The sequence below is a fragment of the Odontesthes bonariensis genome, chromosome 19 (genome assembly GCF_027942865.1).
Source record: "Odontesthes bonariensis isolate fOdoBon6 chromosome 19, fOdoBon6.hap1, whole genome shotgun sequence".
Classification (NCBI taxonomy): Eukaryota; Metazoa; Chordata; class Actinopteri; order Atheriniformes; family Atherinopsidae; genus Odontesthes; species Odontesthes bonariensis.
The window spans coordinates 17,148,941-17,164,897 of record NC_134524.1 but is presented as its reverse complement, the minus strand read 5'-3'; the positions used below and the strand labels follow the sequence as shown (position 1 = coordinate 17,164,897).

The 15,957-nt window shown below is 40.8% G+C and overlaps 1 protein-coding gene across 5 annotated transcripts in view; it reads left to right on the top strand.

The window, feature by feature from the left end:
- The window catches only part of nlgn2a (neuroligin 2a), a 190,435-nt gene extending 174,482 nt beyond the window's left edge, over positions 1–15,953 (top strand). For all 5 annotated transcript variants that reach the window (XM_075451575.1, XM_075451577.1, XM_075451573.1 and 2 more), the window contains 5 exons: positions 1,781–1,966; positions 7,922–8,187; positions 9,314–9,467; positions 10,314–10,680; positions 10,988–15,953. In XM_075451575.1, the coding sequence (XP_075307690.1) occupies positions 1,781–1,966; positions 7,922–8,187; positions 9,314–9,467; positions 10,314–10,680; positions 10,988–11,819 (1,805 nt within the window). In that variant the 3' untranslated portion in view covers positions 11,820–15,953. The remainder of the gene's footprint in view (positions 1–1,780; positions 1,967–7,921; positions 8,188–9,313; positions 9,468–10,313; positions 10,681–10,987) is intronic.
- The last annotated feature ends 4 nt before the right edge of the window (positions 15,954–15,957 follow it).

Sequence of the window (15,957 nt, the reverse complement as noted above, 5' to 3'; positions counted from 1 at the left end):
TCTTTCCAGAGTACACCCTTTTTTCATTCTTTCAGACTCCCTGAAACATGAGTTATTTCGTTGGATTTAGCTCGTGACACAATGATGATTAGTGACTGACGTTTGTTTGCTTACTGATATACCGTTCAGTTTCTCAGGATCTGGTAAATGCATCACTTGTTGGGTTGGCTTTTATGACAGTATGTCTTATTATTTACACTGTGTGGTTAAGATGTTATTCCAGTTTTTCTACAAATAGAAGTTTAACCTCACAGATTCACATTCCCAGACTCTCATCCTGGATACTTAAACTCCCTACACTTAATTCCTAGATGTCAAATTACTATGTCTGGATCCTGAACAAGTGTCTTGTACTCTTTACCTCCCTTCTGACTCAAACCTCGGAAAGATAGTCACATTGCTAAAGCAGTTTTGATTGGCTCTCAGCAGAGGAACAGGTGTATAGTTTGTGGGGATTGTTTTGGGTTTGACGATAAATGCTCAGGAGTTTGATCACACTAATAAAGTACCCACAGCATATAGTCATCCATACCGTCTGTTTGGGTTCCAATCCTAACCCAACATTGTGTTTGACCCTTACTGTACGGGTTTAATGAACAGCTTTTCCTCTCTTTCACGTAGCACTAATTAGAGGTCCCGTTCAGAGGCTGACAATTAATTGCAACTAAAAAGATATTCAGTAATGATCATCAGAGGCAATGTCAGACTAAACAGAAAGAGGAAAGCTTTTATTACAATGTTTATGTAAGTGTGCAGTGCAGTCTTACAGGAAGACTTTGAGACGTGTTCAGTATCGGACTGTATTTCAGCTGGAAACAGATGAAACAACAGTTTCTCATAGTGTGTGCATCCTGTGCTCCATGTAAAAGGGATGGAGGTATTCAAAAGAAGTATATTCACATAAGTTAGTCACCTAAATACGTATTTAGGTGACTAACTGATTTCTTATTTAATTCACATGTTTTCCTTTATGATTTCTTTTTTTGTCTTTGCTAGAAATCGCTAAAGTGGTTAACAAATCACACAAAAAGTCAACAAATCTGTTTAAGCTGAACATGATGATATCATCTTTTTAAAAAAAGAGGTATCGACAAATGTTTTCATCCTTGCAAAGGCAGTTCAGTCATTATCTCAAACTGGTGGGCAGTTTTGGTAAATCTTAGCTAGTGAAAACTTGGTTTACTGTGTAAACTAACTACGTTAATGAGTGCAACATTCGGCCTCTGAACAACAGTGCTGCTCTGTGGCAAAAAAAGAAAGCTTGATGCAAAGGCTTAACCGAGTAATGCTTGCTCACTATTTTTAAATGAGATTTGGTGGCAATAAGATTAATATTGAATGTCATGAGTTTAAATCTTTACAAATGGAATTTAATGAGGGAAAGCTTAAGATTTTGCTGAAATGTAAAGTGAGTACATTATGATCATATCCACAGAGTTCTATTCCAAAGGAGGAAAAGTGGTACAATATGGTATAAACACATTATTAAATTATTGTGGTCTGAATTCCATTTAGCCACTTCAGTTTTAAGACGCTTTGCTCTCAAAATGCCAAAGATAGTATCATCTGCTGTACAGGATCAGGAAAGGTAGATATTAACGTCATCTTGCCTCTCTGTTGTCTCTTCTTTTTCTCGGCGTATTTTGTGCACATCTTCGTCCTCTGTCCTTCATTCCTTTGCCCTCAACCATCTTCTCATTACCCCTTTGCTTTACTCTCCTGAATACACTTCATCACCTTCTTCCATCTTCCATCTTCCATCCATCCTTTCAACAAACAGGTTTCCTCAGTACCGGAGATCAGTCGGCGAAGGGGAACTATGGCCTGCTGGACCAGATTCAAGCCCTGCGCTGGCTCAACGAGAACATCGGCCACTTCGGCGGGGACCCAGAGAGGATCACCATCTTCGGCTCTGGAGCTGGGGCCTCCTGCGTTAACCTCCTCATCCTCTCACACCATTCAGAAGGTAGATTGAATGCTCTGGGTGTTTTGTTTTGTTTTGTTTTGTTTTGTTTCTTTAAAAAATGTCAGTTCATCATTCACATTCTGTTTTCTCTTTGTCTTTTCTGTAGATGCATTTGCAATGAAAATTAAATTAGATGAAAATTAGATTGAATTAAATGAAAAAATACTAAAATAGGAAAATAATAATAATGATGATGATAGAAAAGCAAACGTCAGCAGTCCCACTGGTCATGGGATTTGTAAAAATTGAATATGTTTGGGTTTATTAGTTTCTTTTCAGTTGCTAATAGCCAGGATCCAGCCTTGTGTGTTATACATCTTGACTGTTGCCGCTTACGTGGATCCTATCTGAATCACCCACAGCTGGGATCATCTGTTACTAATCCCTGAATAGCCACAAGCAATATTTATTCTTCAGCTTATAAAACTGAATGTATATGTGTTGCTTGAATTACTTGTGATATGTTTAGCGCAGTACGTAGAATATCTTTTTCCTTTATTTATCCTTTGGCTCATGTTTTATTTAATACATAGTGTGATCATAGCAGAGAAGTCTTAGTCGGATGGAAAGGCAGCTGGCAGCATGAAGCCAAGAAATCGTTAAGCCCTGTGATGTTCACTTGACACCTCTATTCCCAAAGGAGAACACTGTTTGTCCTTTGAACTGAAGAATTTAAGCAGTCATGAGGCTAATGAGCGTGTGCAGGTTTGATCCAGGTTGTGTTGCTCGAGTCTTTGGAGGATAAATGACATGGGAGCTCCGACATTACCCAATATTACCTGCCATAACCAATGTTCCTGGCTTTCTGCAACCCGAAGGCCATACCTTCATCAAAATCCCATATCTATATGACCTCGTGCTTCCCATTACCAGCTACACACCCTGAGGGCGAAGTGCTAATATAGCACCACCAAAGGACAGGGGCCTACGGACCAACTGACTTTGATCTGAACTAAGATCTGCGTGGCTGACGATCCTCAGCCTTTGATCATGCTGCTCTTGTAGCTGTCCTCCGACGGTCATAGCTTCTCTGTTCTCCGGGCTGCTCGAGGACTCACGCTGAATGCCTCTCTTCTCTCCATATTTTCCATCTTATACATGAACTGCAAGAACAGAAATAGTGGGTGAAAAGAAAGAGCGACATCATTGGGAGCATGTTCACAGAACCGCACATCTGGTTCAATTACTGCTCTGTGTGTTGACGCGTGTGTCTCTGAAGCACTCAGCCGATGTCTAATTTTGACTCATTCAGTCTGAGAAAGCATCTGTGTGTTGCTGCTTTATCAATGTATCCCTTTAACGCAACCTCTGTAATTACCACTGATGCCTATTAACCCTTTATATTAACCCAGACACCCCATGAATTTTTCTCTCTTGCCAGCAGGGGACACACTGAGCATTTTGACTTTTCATTACCCCATTTGTTAAACAATATACACTTCTATGCAAAAGTCTTGAGCAACCCCTTTTTTTCCCAAGGGGTCAGATCTACATGTAATCTTTTAAAGTGGTCTTAAACAGTAGTTCTCCAGGTTTTCTGAAGGTCTCTTGGACATTGGCTGCTTTTTCACTCAGATCAGTACAGTCCTTTCATTTGATCATTTTTAGAGGAATTTGGGTTTTTTCTTTGTTAAGCCAACTTAACCTATGAATTTTTCAAGTGTAAAAAGGCACCTAACTCAAGCGATGAACTTGTGTTGTTTCTATACATAACAGATAACTGTTATTGTATCTTTAGCATTTTTTAGCTAAAGTTACGAGAATGCCAAAGATAATGCACTTTCATAGACATAAGATAATGATTTTGCACCAATAAGGTGATTCAGAAAGAGCCATTAGCTGAAAACTTGGCATGTTTCAGCATTTTTTTAAAAACTGGATGAGGAGAGAACAAAAGAAGAATGTCAGGCCTAAGCAACTCTACAAGATGCATGGGATCTGAAAGTGACGTTCTTATGAAATTTATCCAGCAAAAACCTGACACAAGAGCTGAGAGATGTATCCGGATCTTCAGTTGATCCATCCACTGTTCACAGAGTCAATGGTCTCCATGGAAGGGTGGCTGTCAAGAAGTCATTCTCAAAGAAGGGAAAGAGGGAGAAAAAGGGTGAGGTATGCCAAATGACACAAGAACTGAAACTCTGTGGCAACAGATCTTAATGTGAGATGAATCTTTTCCGGAGCCTGCACCTGAACATTATTGAAGCAGTGTGGGATCATCTTGACAGAGAACAGAACAAAAGGCAGCCAACATCCAAAGAAGAGCTTTGGAATGTCCTTCAAAAAGCCTAAAGAACTATTCCTGAAGACTATTTAAAGAAATTTCAAGAAAGCTTGTCTAAGATGGTTCCGACTGTGTTTGAAGAATAAAGGTGTTCATACCAGATATTGACTTTCAAGCTCATTAAACTTGTACAAACTCTGTTTTTGCCTTCTATATTGTATTTACATTTATGTTTGCATATGTTTCAGTACATCACTGTACTTCAATCCTGTTTTCCTGATAATGTTTCAAAGAGCTGAGGGGTGGCACAAGACTTCTGCAGAGTATTTTATAATTCAAGCAATTATAAGGGATTCTGAGGGGCCTTGTATTCAAATGGTTGGAAAAATACATAAACGAGGGATAGGGTTGGACTTAAGACTTTCTCTTTCTGTTATTCCCTCTTTGCCTGCCCTCTATCTCTACACTGTCACCCGTGTCACCTCTGACTGAGTCTGACCAGAGGTTTCCTTCTATGTAGCTTATTGTTAACTTTGATGTTAGCTGTAATGTTATATCCTCATGTGTAAGTCGCTTTGGATAAAAGCATCTGCTAAATGCATAAACATAAACATAATCCACTTAAACACCAGGAACTCTGTTACCACATAGCCGTGCAGTTGTAAAACATATTCTGGATGGCAGCATATGTTCCTTCAAAACCTGCATGTCATTCATCATTAATGGGGCTTTTACAGAGGTGTAAGTTATCCATGCTTTGTGCATTAATGCACTGACATTCAGTTCACAGATGCTAGCTTTTTACTTTCTGCTGATAACAAGAAATATGGTTTCTCTTCCCTTTTGGACTGAGCGAGCAGCATCTATGATTTACAAAAGGAATTTCAGATTTCACGCATCTTAAATGAACTCAGGCCCAGAAAAAGCAAGGGCATTTCTGGATCTTCTTCTTTTGGTCCTTGAGCCCATGCAATGATTTCCAATACAGAATTGTTTCCTTTAAAAAAAAATAAAAATAAAAATAAAAAATTATGTATTGACAATACAATGTTCATAACTACGACCTTGTTGTTTCAGAATTTTGTTCTTATTAGAAATAAGAATCGTTGTATCTTTGTTACCTTGGAATGAGGAATTTATCACAAAAAAATGCCCTCTCTTCCCCTTCTCTATGTTTCACCACCATGTTATTACAGTAGAGCCCAGAAGGAACTAAATTAACATTTGCTCTGGAGTGGGCCTTTCATGTTTTGCCCTGTCACTGTAGTTTGGGGTTTGGTAGGGGAAATTCAACTAGCTACAAAGTATAACAAATGTGACAAGGAATCACTAATCCTCCACTTTGGATCTTTAAAAAAGTTTTGCTTGGAGTATGATGGTCAGGGCCATTTAGTGTTGTTTTTTGTCCTTGCTTCTTGTGCAAGAAGAGTTATCCAGATGATCTGATTCTTTAAATGATATTCTGTACCATAAATAATATATAAACAAACAAACAGCATAAAACAATTACCAAGTAAATAAAAGTAGATCTCAAAATCTTTAGAAAATGAACACTGCTCTCTGCTCTTAGACGCTGGGAGCTGAAGGCCCTTATTGACAGATCTCGGATTTACCCAAATTATAAATGCAAGCTCTTCTTCAAATTAATTGACAGTGTCTAGCAAGTCCAATAAGTACATTTCATTTCAGCTTTACTCTTTACACTTTTTCTTGTTCTCATTATTCCTTTGCAAGTAGTTTGCCAGAGATCTATAAATTGTGGCATCCAGGGAAGAGATATTTGGCTAATGCAGTGTAGTCGGTCTGTTTATAATGGTTCAGTGTTAGCAGCGGAAACGTCTTTTGTTCACCTTTTATAGTTAATCTCATTCCCTCGTGGAAATGGGATTTTAGACCTGCCCTAAAAGTTCTGAAGAAAAAGTCTATGAAAAACTTAATAAAAGTCCAACCCCAGTGTTCAGAAAAACACAGTTCTCTGCCTTTTAACATGTTTTAAGTATCGACTGTTTAACGCATCTAATATATTTCTGTGCAAATCTCTGAATTGCTTTTCTCAAACTTTAAAGGAAAACATTTGGTGAGGGGGAAAAGGCTTGTACACCTTTTGCACAGTGACACAAGGTGTGCTTAGCCTTTCTTAATCTGTAGAGAGGAAGTAGTAACTTGTGCTTCCGATATTTATGCTAAGCAAGCTTGATTACCTCCTGAGTGAGCAGACATAAGTTGTATCAGTCTTCTCATTTAACTCTCTTGAACTAAGTAAACAAAATATATTTTCTAAAATGTTCCACTCTCCATCCACTGTTTTCTTTATTTCTTTATTCTTAGATGACAACCAGAACAGTTTAGCCAAATTGTAGTTTAATTATCTTAGAGAGGAGCTCTACTTTAGCAACAAAAGGGAACCTATAACTAAGAGTACCCGTATTAACCCCTAATCTCTTGTTGTTGACAACCAACACCCACCCCATCTCACTGCCACCTGTCCATTCTCATGCCTCCGCTTTGTCATCACGCCATCATCCTCCTCCTCTTCATCAGCATCTAACGGTGTAACATCAGCCTACTAGGCACTACCTGTCTGTCATGCTCCCTCTCTCCCCCACCAGGGATACCAGGTAAGGACTCTCTCATCCTCACACTTAAGGGACACCAATCATGTCAACAACACTGCTTCTCAAATCCAGTCAGACAGCAGAGATCTGTGGGACAGATAAGCAGGATGGAAGTGTCAGATGGGATGGAGGGAGGGGCCATGTGTGATACAGCTCTCGTGAAAGACAGAAAGCAGTATTCATATGCTGTGTTAAGGGGGGTGGAAAGACGAGGATCGCAGGTATAGAAAAATCTGTGGAGATGTGCTGAGGTGAAAATGTTAAGAGGAAAAACAGTGGGGGGGAAAGAACATACTCTGGAGTGAAAACAAAGAAAAGAGAAGTAGCCAAACTGAAGACTGTACCAAACAAGGAAGAAAGCACTCAGGGAGTGACAAAGAAACTGATCTTTAAGATGGATTAAATATACCTATCTCCCAGTTCTCTCTGCCTGACTTTCCCTCTCTCTCTCTCAGGGCAGATATGTATGTAGGTGTAGCTGTTTCCAACTACTTTTTACTATAATTGATCTCCCAGGGAAAGAAGGCTCTGCGGCTCTGCTTAATAATTAACTGACCAATCTTTAGCCCAGGAGAGGGAAGAAAAAGAAAAAAAGAGTGCAAGAGGAAACGAGTGAGGCAGGCAGCCCCTTAACGAGCCACTCGAGTGGTTTAAACAGCACAGGACAGGCAGAGCTAAAGAAACAGAGGGAGACAAAGAGGGTGGGAGCAAGGGAGGCATAAAGCTAGAGCGAGGCTGAAAGAAGAAACAGGAAAATGGATCTTTTGACATCTCAGAAGAGGTTATTCACAATACTGCTTCTATATTTTTAAGCTACAGTCCCATAGCATGCTCTGTCAGGTACACTTTGGTCTGTAGTTCATCTCATATCTGCCAGATCTTCTCCTGTGACAAAGATGAGATGAAAAATGAAAACTGGCAGTGTTTTTATATATACTGGAATAATACCAGAAAATAAAATGATGTATGATGATGAAGTTTCTTTGCATCATGTTCTCTCCTAACTCCCAAAATAAATGAGGCGCAATGCACAACACCAAGTGACCTCACAAATATTCTTACCACATTTTTATGGTGACAAAAAGGCCCCATATTGATATCCCTCTGTCTTTTCAGGTCTGTTCCACAGAGCCATTGCACAGAGTGGTACGGCCATCTCCAGCTGGTCCGTCAACTACGAGCCCCTCAAGTACACCAAGATCCTGGCCAAAAAGGTGGGCTGCACCTACTCAGAGACAGCAGACCTAGTTGACTGCCTGAGACGCAAGACCTTCAGGGAGCTGGTGGACCAGGACATCCAGCCAGCCCGCTACCACATTGCCTTTGGCCCTGTTGTGGATGGAGACGTGGTGCCTGACGATCCTGAGATCCTCATGCAACAGGTGAGGGTCTGCCAGCTATATCTGAGGACATGATCCCTCCTGGAGTTTCATTGTATGAGTAGCTGGGATGATGATCCACACATGAGTTCTTGAAGAATTCAGAGAAGGTGTGACTGTGACCTTTGCTCAGAGTTAGAGATGTAGCGGTAACATTTACCAGCTGGTGTGAGCCCACACTCTGCAAAGCTTCAACACAGTAACAAATATTCACAGTGTTGTCGCTGTACACAGCCATAGTGGTATATTTTAGACCCATGATTCAGTCTTTGTTTTTGCTTTGTGATCCCTTTAAAAAAGAATTGTGTGCTTTTAAACCCTTCATCACAGGTTAAATTCTTGAGAAGCGTGCAGTCCAAAAAGAAAGTCTTTCTCTTCAGTTTCATTAAAAAAAAATAGAAATGTAGCCTGTTAGGGCGGCATTTAATTTTTCTGTCACTTTTTTCTTCTTTCTATGTCTCCTGGAGACCTTGACATTTGGGAACCACAGCATTTGACAATAACGCATTACTGATTATTTGTAGCTGGAGAGCACTATCATTATCTTAAAATTGTTTTCAATTACTATATGTGCTAATCTGCTTTTATGGCACACTACTAGTCAGAAATGATCATTTTTGAAAAAATTTGAGAAACAGCTCTCACAGACAAACTGAAAGGAAAAAAGAAATACAGGTCATCACAAAGTCTGATTTTTTGCTGCTGCTTTGTCATCTCTCCCTTTAACTCCCCAAACGAGTTAATGCACTGTAAAAAACAAGGAATGTTGAGCGTCAAAAGATCCTTTTGCTCACATAGTGAACCAACAGAGACTATAGACTTCCAAAGCTCCAAACGAGCAGTTAGGTCAGCAGGCTGCACTGACCTCAACTAACATTTTGGGTATTTATTACCTTACGGTGGAACAAACATAACTAACTGAACGATAACTCATGACAGAAGAAAAAAGATTATTTCCCTGATCTCATAAGAAGAGCTATTTATTGCTAGAAATACATCATTTCATATATACAGTTATTTATATCATTATCAGACAGCATCATTTGTACTGACTTTAGATGGGTATGTACAGTGCCACAGCCATCTTGATTTCAGTCCTCCGTATTTTCTTCCCTCATTGCACCACCAGGGGGAGTTCCTGAACTATGACATCCTCATAGGGGTGAACCAAGGTGAGGGGCTGAAGTTTGTGGACGACAGCGAGGACAATGATGGCATCTCAGCTGCAGCATTTGACTACACCATCTCTAATTTTGTAGACAACCTCTACGGATATCCTGAGGGTAAGAGACACCAACTCCATATATCTGCCAGCCTTCAAAGTTTCCCTTTGACCTCACTCAGATGACACAATTCTGGGGCGTAATAACTGTTTTAAACTTATTTGGAGACCATGTAGGTGAAGTCTTTCAGGGTTTTACACATTATAGGCTGAAAATCAAGTAGAAATTGTATATGTATCAGTCTTTTATTATAAACATGGCTTATGATGTATTGACATGCTTTCAACTGAAAAAATATACATCAACATCTCCAGGCTCCCTGTGGAAACACAGCTCTTTAAAACATTATGTGTGAGTAAAAAATGGGAATAAATAAAATGTGAGTTGAGTGAAGTAGTGAAGTATAACAGCCAAGACAAGCATACTAAAGAGATTTCCTATCATGGAGATTATCTTTCACCACGGTGGGTCTGTGCTTTGGCCTTTGGAGCTCTGTGGGCACTAATGCTGTCGCTCATCAGCCCCCAGGCAGCCGGCTCCCAATCACAGTGCTGTTGTTCCTAACAGATCAGCCTGCAAAACCCCTCGCAGCAGGCCACAGTCAAAATACAGACAAGTTTGAATAATGCAGTCACGCTTCCTCTCAAGTGCTTGTCAGTCATTCTAACGTCTAAGAGACAAATTATCTTGTGCTCTTTTTGTTGCTCAGTCTCTTCTGTTTATATATTTCCCCTCTGTACTTTAATATGTATACTGTACTCTTTACTTATTTCTATACTTCTGTCTTTCCCTACCCTTATTTTGTCATGTATCTTACCTTACTCCTAACTTATCGCAATTTTCTCCCTTTTCCCTTTTTATCTCTCTATCTATTTCCCTTTTTCCCTTTTGCCTCTTCTTGTCTAGGCAAAGACATCCTGAGGGAGACAATTAAGTTCATGTACACAGACTGGGCAGACAGAGACAATGGCGACATGCGAAGAAAGACTCTGTTAGCTCTGTTTACGGATCACCAGTGGGTGGCGCCTGCAATTGCCACTGCCAAACTTCATGCTGAATTTCAGTCTCCAGTTTATTTTTACACATTTTACCACCACTGCCAAACAGAGACGCGACCCGAATGGGCTGATGCTGCCCATGGAGATGAGATACCATATGTGTTTGGTGTGCCCATGATCGGTGCCACAGACCTCTTTCCGTGCAACTTCTCAAAGAATGATGTGATGTTGAGTGCTGTGGTCATGACTTACTGGACCAACTTTGCCAAAACCGGGTAGGCCTCATTCCAAATTCTCTCATTTTTTTATTTATTAATTTATACATATATATACAAATATGCTCTGATGTGCAACTCAGTGGTTATCCTGCCAGTGTAGGGCTTCTTTGTGGCAGGGTCAGAGTGACCTTCCAAAGATTTTCCTAAGCTTTTGAATCAAGTTTTTAAAAGTTTAGCTTCCTGTCCTGAGTTTGATCGAAGTGGATTGATAAAAACTCTTTGGACTGATGTATTCATTCTTTTGAATTTGATTTTGAAATTTGATTTCTGTCAATTCTTTTTATTTCTCTCTCTGCTTCACTAGTGACCCCAACCTGCCAGTCCCTCAGGACACCAAGTTCATTCACACCAAGCCCAACCGCTTTGAAGAGGTCATCTGGACCAAGTTCAATTCAAAGGACAAGCAGTACCTCCACATCGGCTTAAAACCTCGCGTTAGAGACAATTACAGGGCCAATAAGGTGGCCTTCTGGCTGGAATTAGTCCCCCATCTTCATAGTCTACACGAGGTCTTCCCCACCACTACCCGCTTGCCACCAGGCCCTGGCCCAGGCACCATCAGACCCGGGCCCAGAACTCCAGGTCCTCGTACCACTCGTCACCCCTACCCGACCTTTCCCTCTGAGCCTGAGCCTGAGGGCTCAGAGCGTCCACACCAGGACCTCTTTCCTGGAGAAACCCGTGACTACTCCACCGAACTGAGTGTGACAGTTGCTGTGGGAGCCTCATTACTGTTCCTCAACATCTTGGCATTTGCTGCCCTTTACTACAAGCGCGACAAGCGGCACGAGATGCGACGGCATCGGCTATCACCCCAGCGGGGCGGTCCTGCCAATGACCTGGCTCACAGCCAGGAGGAGGAGATCATGTCCCTGCAGATGAAGCACTCAGAGCACGATGCTCACCACGACATGGAGCCCCTTCGGCCCCACGATATTCTAAGACCCGCCTGCCCACCTGACTACACGCTGGCGCTGCGCCGTGCCCCCGACGATGTTCCGTTGATGACACCAAACACCATCACCATGATCCCTAGTACCATCACTAGCATGCAGCCTCTTCATGCCTTTAACACTTTCCCCTCCACCGGCCACAACAACACCCTGCCCCACCCCCACTCCACCACCAGGGTATAGTAAGGACCCTGACACAGCGCCAGCTAAAGACCAGGAATACTGGCTCTCATTCTGGTATAGAAGGAAGGCCTCTTGATGTGGGCCTTTACTCTGTTCTCTTATTCTCTTGTTTCTCCAAAAGCGAGTCCATATCCTCCATTGTGTGCTGTACAGCTTAGCAGCTCCCTCCACTGGTGGTATGGAGAGATAAGTCAACTGCACGGGAGCAGATGATAAGTTTGGGAGTGACTTGAATCTTTCAAAGTACTGTGTCCAACAAGGGTCTGCTGTTTCCAAACTAATGGCCTCTAAAAATTGTCAAAGGGTCAAATGGTTTTTGCCCCTTGTTTTATCTTTTTTACTTTGATGTCATCTCTTTTTGTGTCCCTCTGGTGTGTTATGTGAACATTTCTTTCTCTTTTTTCACATCTGTGTCTTATTGTTGCTTTGTTCTCTCATTTCACATGTAATTCTCTATCTTTGCAAGGCTCCTTTGCTCTAAGGAGTCATGATATACTGAGCTGGAGAGGGCCTACCGTACACACAGGAGACATAAAGCTATGAAAACACTGAAACCTGATATCTCATTCTACCAGCATTCTTGGTGCCAAGTAAGTATTACTAAGTTTGCTTTCTCATCAAGAGGGAAGAAAACCCAGAGAAAATCCAAGAGTGTTCCTATTTACTGTCAACTAACGGAGGACGAAGTGCCAAACTGGCCCTCGATTTTCTTTTTCTGTTATTCATCTTGTTTTTCTGTTGTTATTTTTTTCAAGCATTTGTTTGATTGTTGTTTTATTGTGGAAAGAATTTTTGCTGAAAATATAGATATAGAGAAATGATATATATAGTTCTATATAAATGTGTACAAAGGAGAAAGTATATAAGTGGGTTTTCTCAGTGGGGATCTATGCATGAATTATTTTTTAGAGATGAAGACGGGGTAAAGGACGCCAAATCAGTCAAAGCACGTTTCCCAAATCTTATCAAATCTTATCTGTCCACCTAAATATTTTGGGATTTTTCTCTCACACATTAAAAGCCTCACAGAAATTCCTGCAGTCGACTTAACAAATCACTGATGCCTTCCTGCGGTCATTTTGAAAAAGAAAATTGAAGACAAATTGAAGAATATGTTGCAGCGAGACCAGCAACTTTGATCATACTCCCCCTTTCAGGCTCTTCTTCATGATGTTATTCACAAGTGTATTTCCTTTGAGTAAGACCATCTTACATTTGCTACTTTTGCTTCCTTTGGTCAGTTTTAGGGTACTTGATATCTGATGTTGTCGCTTGCTTGTACAAAATTATTTTTGTATTCTAGTGAGACGAAGCAGGGACCGGCAGCCTCTGCTCCTCTACGTGCGCTGTCCTCCTCCTGTCTGCCGCCTATTTCCACTCCATGTCTTGTTTGATGTCTGCCCGTGAGAGAAAGTGCGCGCGTGTGTGTGTGTGTGTGTGTGTGTTAGTGTGTGTATAATTCATCAGACATCTTTTACAAAAAGTGTTATCCTTGTTAGCCAGTGATGAGATAGACAGGCAGACAGGTAGGTTTACCTCCAACATTAGCTTCTTTCTGCTACTTACCCATGCACACCTCACCGTTTCATCCCCACTCACTCCCTCACGTCTCCTGTGTCCTTTACTACAGGAAACTGATACTTGCTTTGCACAAATCGTGCAAAAATAAGAAGACCTGACTTTACTCTGTCATCTCTATTCCACACAAGTCCTTACCTCAGTTAAACCCAATATTCGCATCACATGCAAGGGTTAGTTCACCTAACTGGTGACGTTTCGTGAGCTCACTGGTTATGACTTAAACTACAAGCACACTGGTGGGCATTTCCAAGCCGCGGTTCAGAGCTGCAAGATGAAAATGGGTTTTTATCTTCACAATATTGTAAAAGTGATGCAGTTTTTGTCTGCTGTTTCTGATTGTGCTCTTTTCATTTGGGTAGGAATATACAATATCACAGTTCAGCTATGCCCTCCACTGCTTCCCAAATTAAGATGTCAAACAAGGATCATGGGTAAAACTCTGATAATACAGTATGTTAACTGAACTGTTGTTTGAGTCCACAGGAACTCATGGTGGCTTACGAACAGTGTGGGAGTGATTAGTAACTTTTGCTGTCTTTGCTTGTGCTCTAGCTTTAGTCTGTTTATTTTCTTTTTTATTACTGCTTAAAGGAGTGTTGGGGGGGGGGGGGGGATTAGGGACCGGAAGGGGAGATGTATAATCGGCTGCTCCCGTCATTTTGTAAGTCTACTGTAAGGGAAATGTGCACAATGTAAATCACAAAACATCTGATGTGGGTTAGCTGGGGTTGGACAAATGCTCTGGAACAGCTGATGGACAGAAATGCCAGAAATTGGACATGCTGCGAGGAAGACTTAGGATGAGATGGGGAAAAAATGAGAAGCAGAAGAGAGAACAAGCTGATCACAAGAAAATAAGGACGTTCAAAGATGTGGCTGACTTTCTACCAACAGAGTTTGGCAGAGGAATACCTTGCTAATCTCTCTACAAAGGAGCAAGTATGTCCATGTGAACCCTTTTGTACTCGCTCCTGTGGAAAGGAGGCAGTAAGAGGTTGTGAAACAAACTCCACCACAACATGGCTACAGTGATGCCACTGGAGGTGAGAACAAAAAAACAAGGTATTCAGCTTCGGCCTGTTCCTTTTCCTGGGCTGTTTTCTAAGCGAACACCGGAGGGCGCCATTGTAGCAGATTTAATGTAGTCAAACTACTCTGAGAACAAAGAATAGAGAACCTGGTGGCAGGACGGAGGACTGACACAACATCTGGATGAGGATCAAATCTGTACATTTTTAAATGTAACAAGCAAACAGACAAAATATTTGTAAATATTAAGTTTCTTGTTTGTTTTTTGTTTGTTTGGGTTTTTTGAGTGAATGAATGCTTATTTTGTGACGACAAAAGACAACAGGTGCAGTTTGACAAAAAAAGGCCACTTTCTTGACATTTTCCACTTATCAGTTATCGTGTAATTGAAAATAAAACAGGATCTTTTTTTTTTATCTTCATCTCGTGTTGCCCATCATCACGTGGGCGTCCTGTAGCATCATGATTCTTGATAATGGAAGTCACTGTAGCAGAACTCAGTGAAGCCCACACACAACAGAGGGCCTAAGATACTGCAGTCAGCACTGCGAGCTTCTGAGTCGTATCATTTTTAGAAATTTTGAAAAATGTTGTTTAAAACTGATCAGTTACTGGGAATCGTGTGGCCCTTTTTTTTTTTTTACACTTTTTGCTCGCTGTTATTTTAAAAGCGATCCAGTCATACACCTGATGAATCTGTGCTGCATGATGAGTATGACTTCAGAGTATTTGTGTAAATATCTCAGAGGCGAAGAGCACTTGTCGAAAAATAAACAGCTTTACATTGCAGTGAGTTCTGGTCAGAACATAAAACCATGAACGAGTGCAGTCATCAAATGTTAGCTCACTTACATGTAGCAGTGTCTTCATGTAGCCACTTATGCATTTTGGGTTTGCACGAGGGCTTTGATACCATAAGATGCCTCTGACATCACAACTCTGTCCAAGCTTTAGATTCCAGTCACTATGTTGTGTTGTTATGGAGGTTCTGTTTCTCCTGCAGTAATGTGACGTAGCAGAAAACAGTTTTATGTCCCAATCGCTAGATCGATGGAGCAAATATTTCTGTGAATTGATAAAGTGCGTTCGACTTTATTTATGTAAACACATCTTTGTAGGCCTCACTGGATTTAGGTCTATGCTTATTCAAACGTGCTCACAGTCTTTGGTTCAACAAACCAAGAAATGAGGCATCTAATTGATCTTAGGAACCTTGAATCAGCATGTCATGAACACAGCCATACAAACACACTCAGTCCCATAAACCCTCAGCTTGGTCTCCGCTGCAAATCTGCACCTGTTGTCTGGTTTTTACATTCTATGTTGAATTCAGAAACCCAAGACTTGACATGAAAAAAAAAACAGCTAAATAATGGGATTTGAAAAAAAAAAAAAAAAAAGTGATAACAAAAAAGTAAAGTAAAAATATATAAATAAATGAGGTGATGATATTTCTGTTATTTTAGAAGTTATTATACACTGTATGCTGTGATTCTGATCTGGGAAACATTAAAGACATTCATAGCCA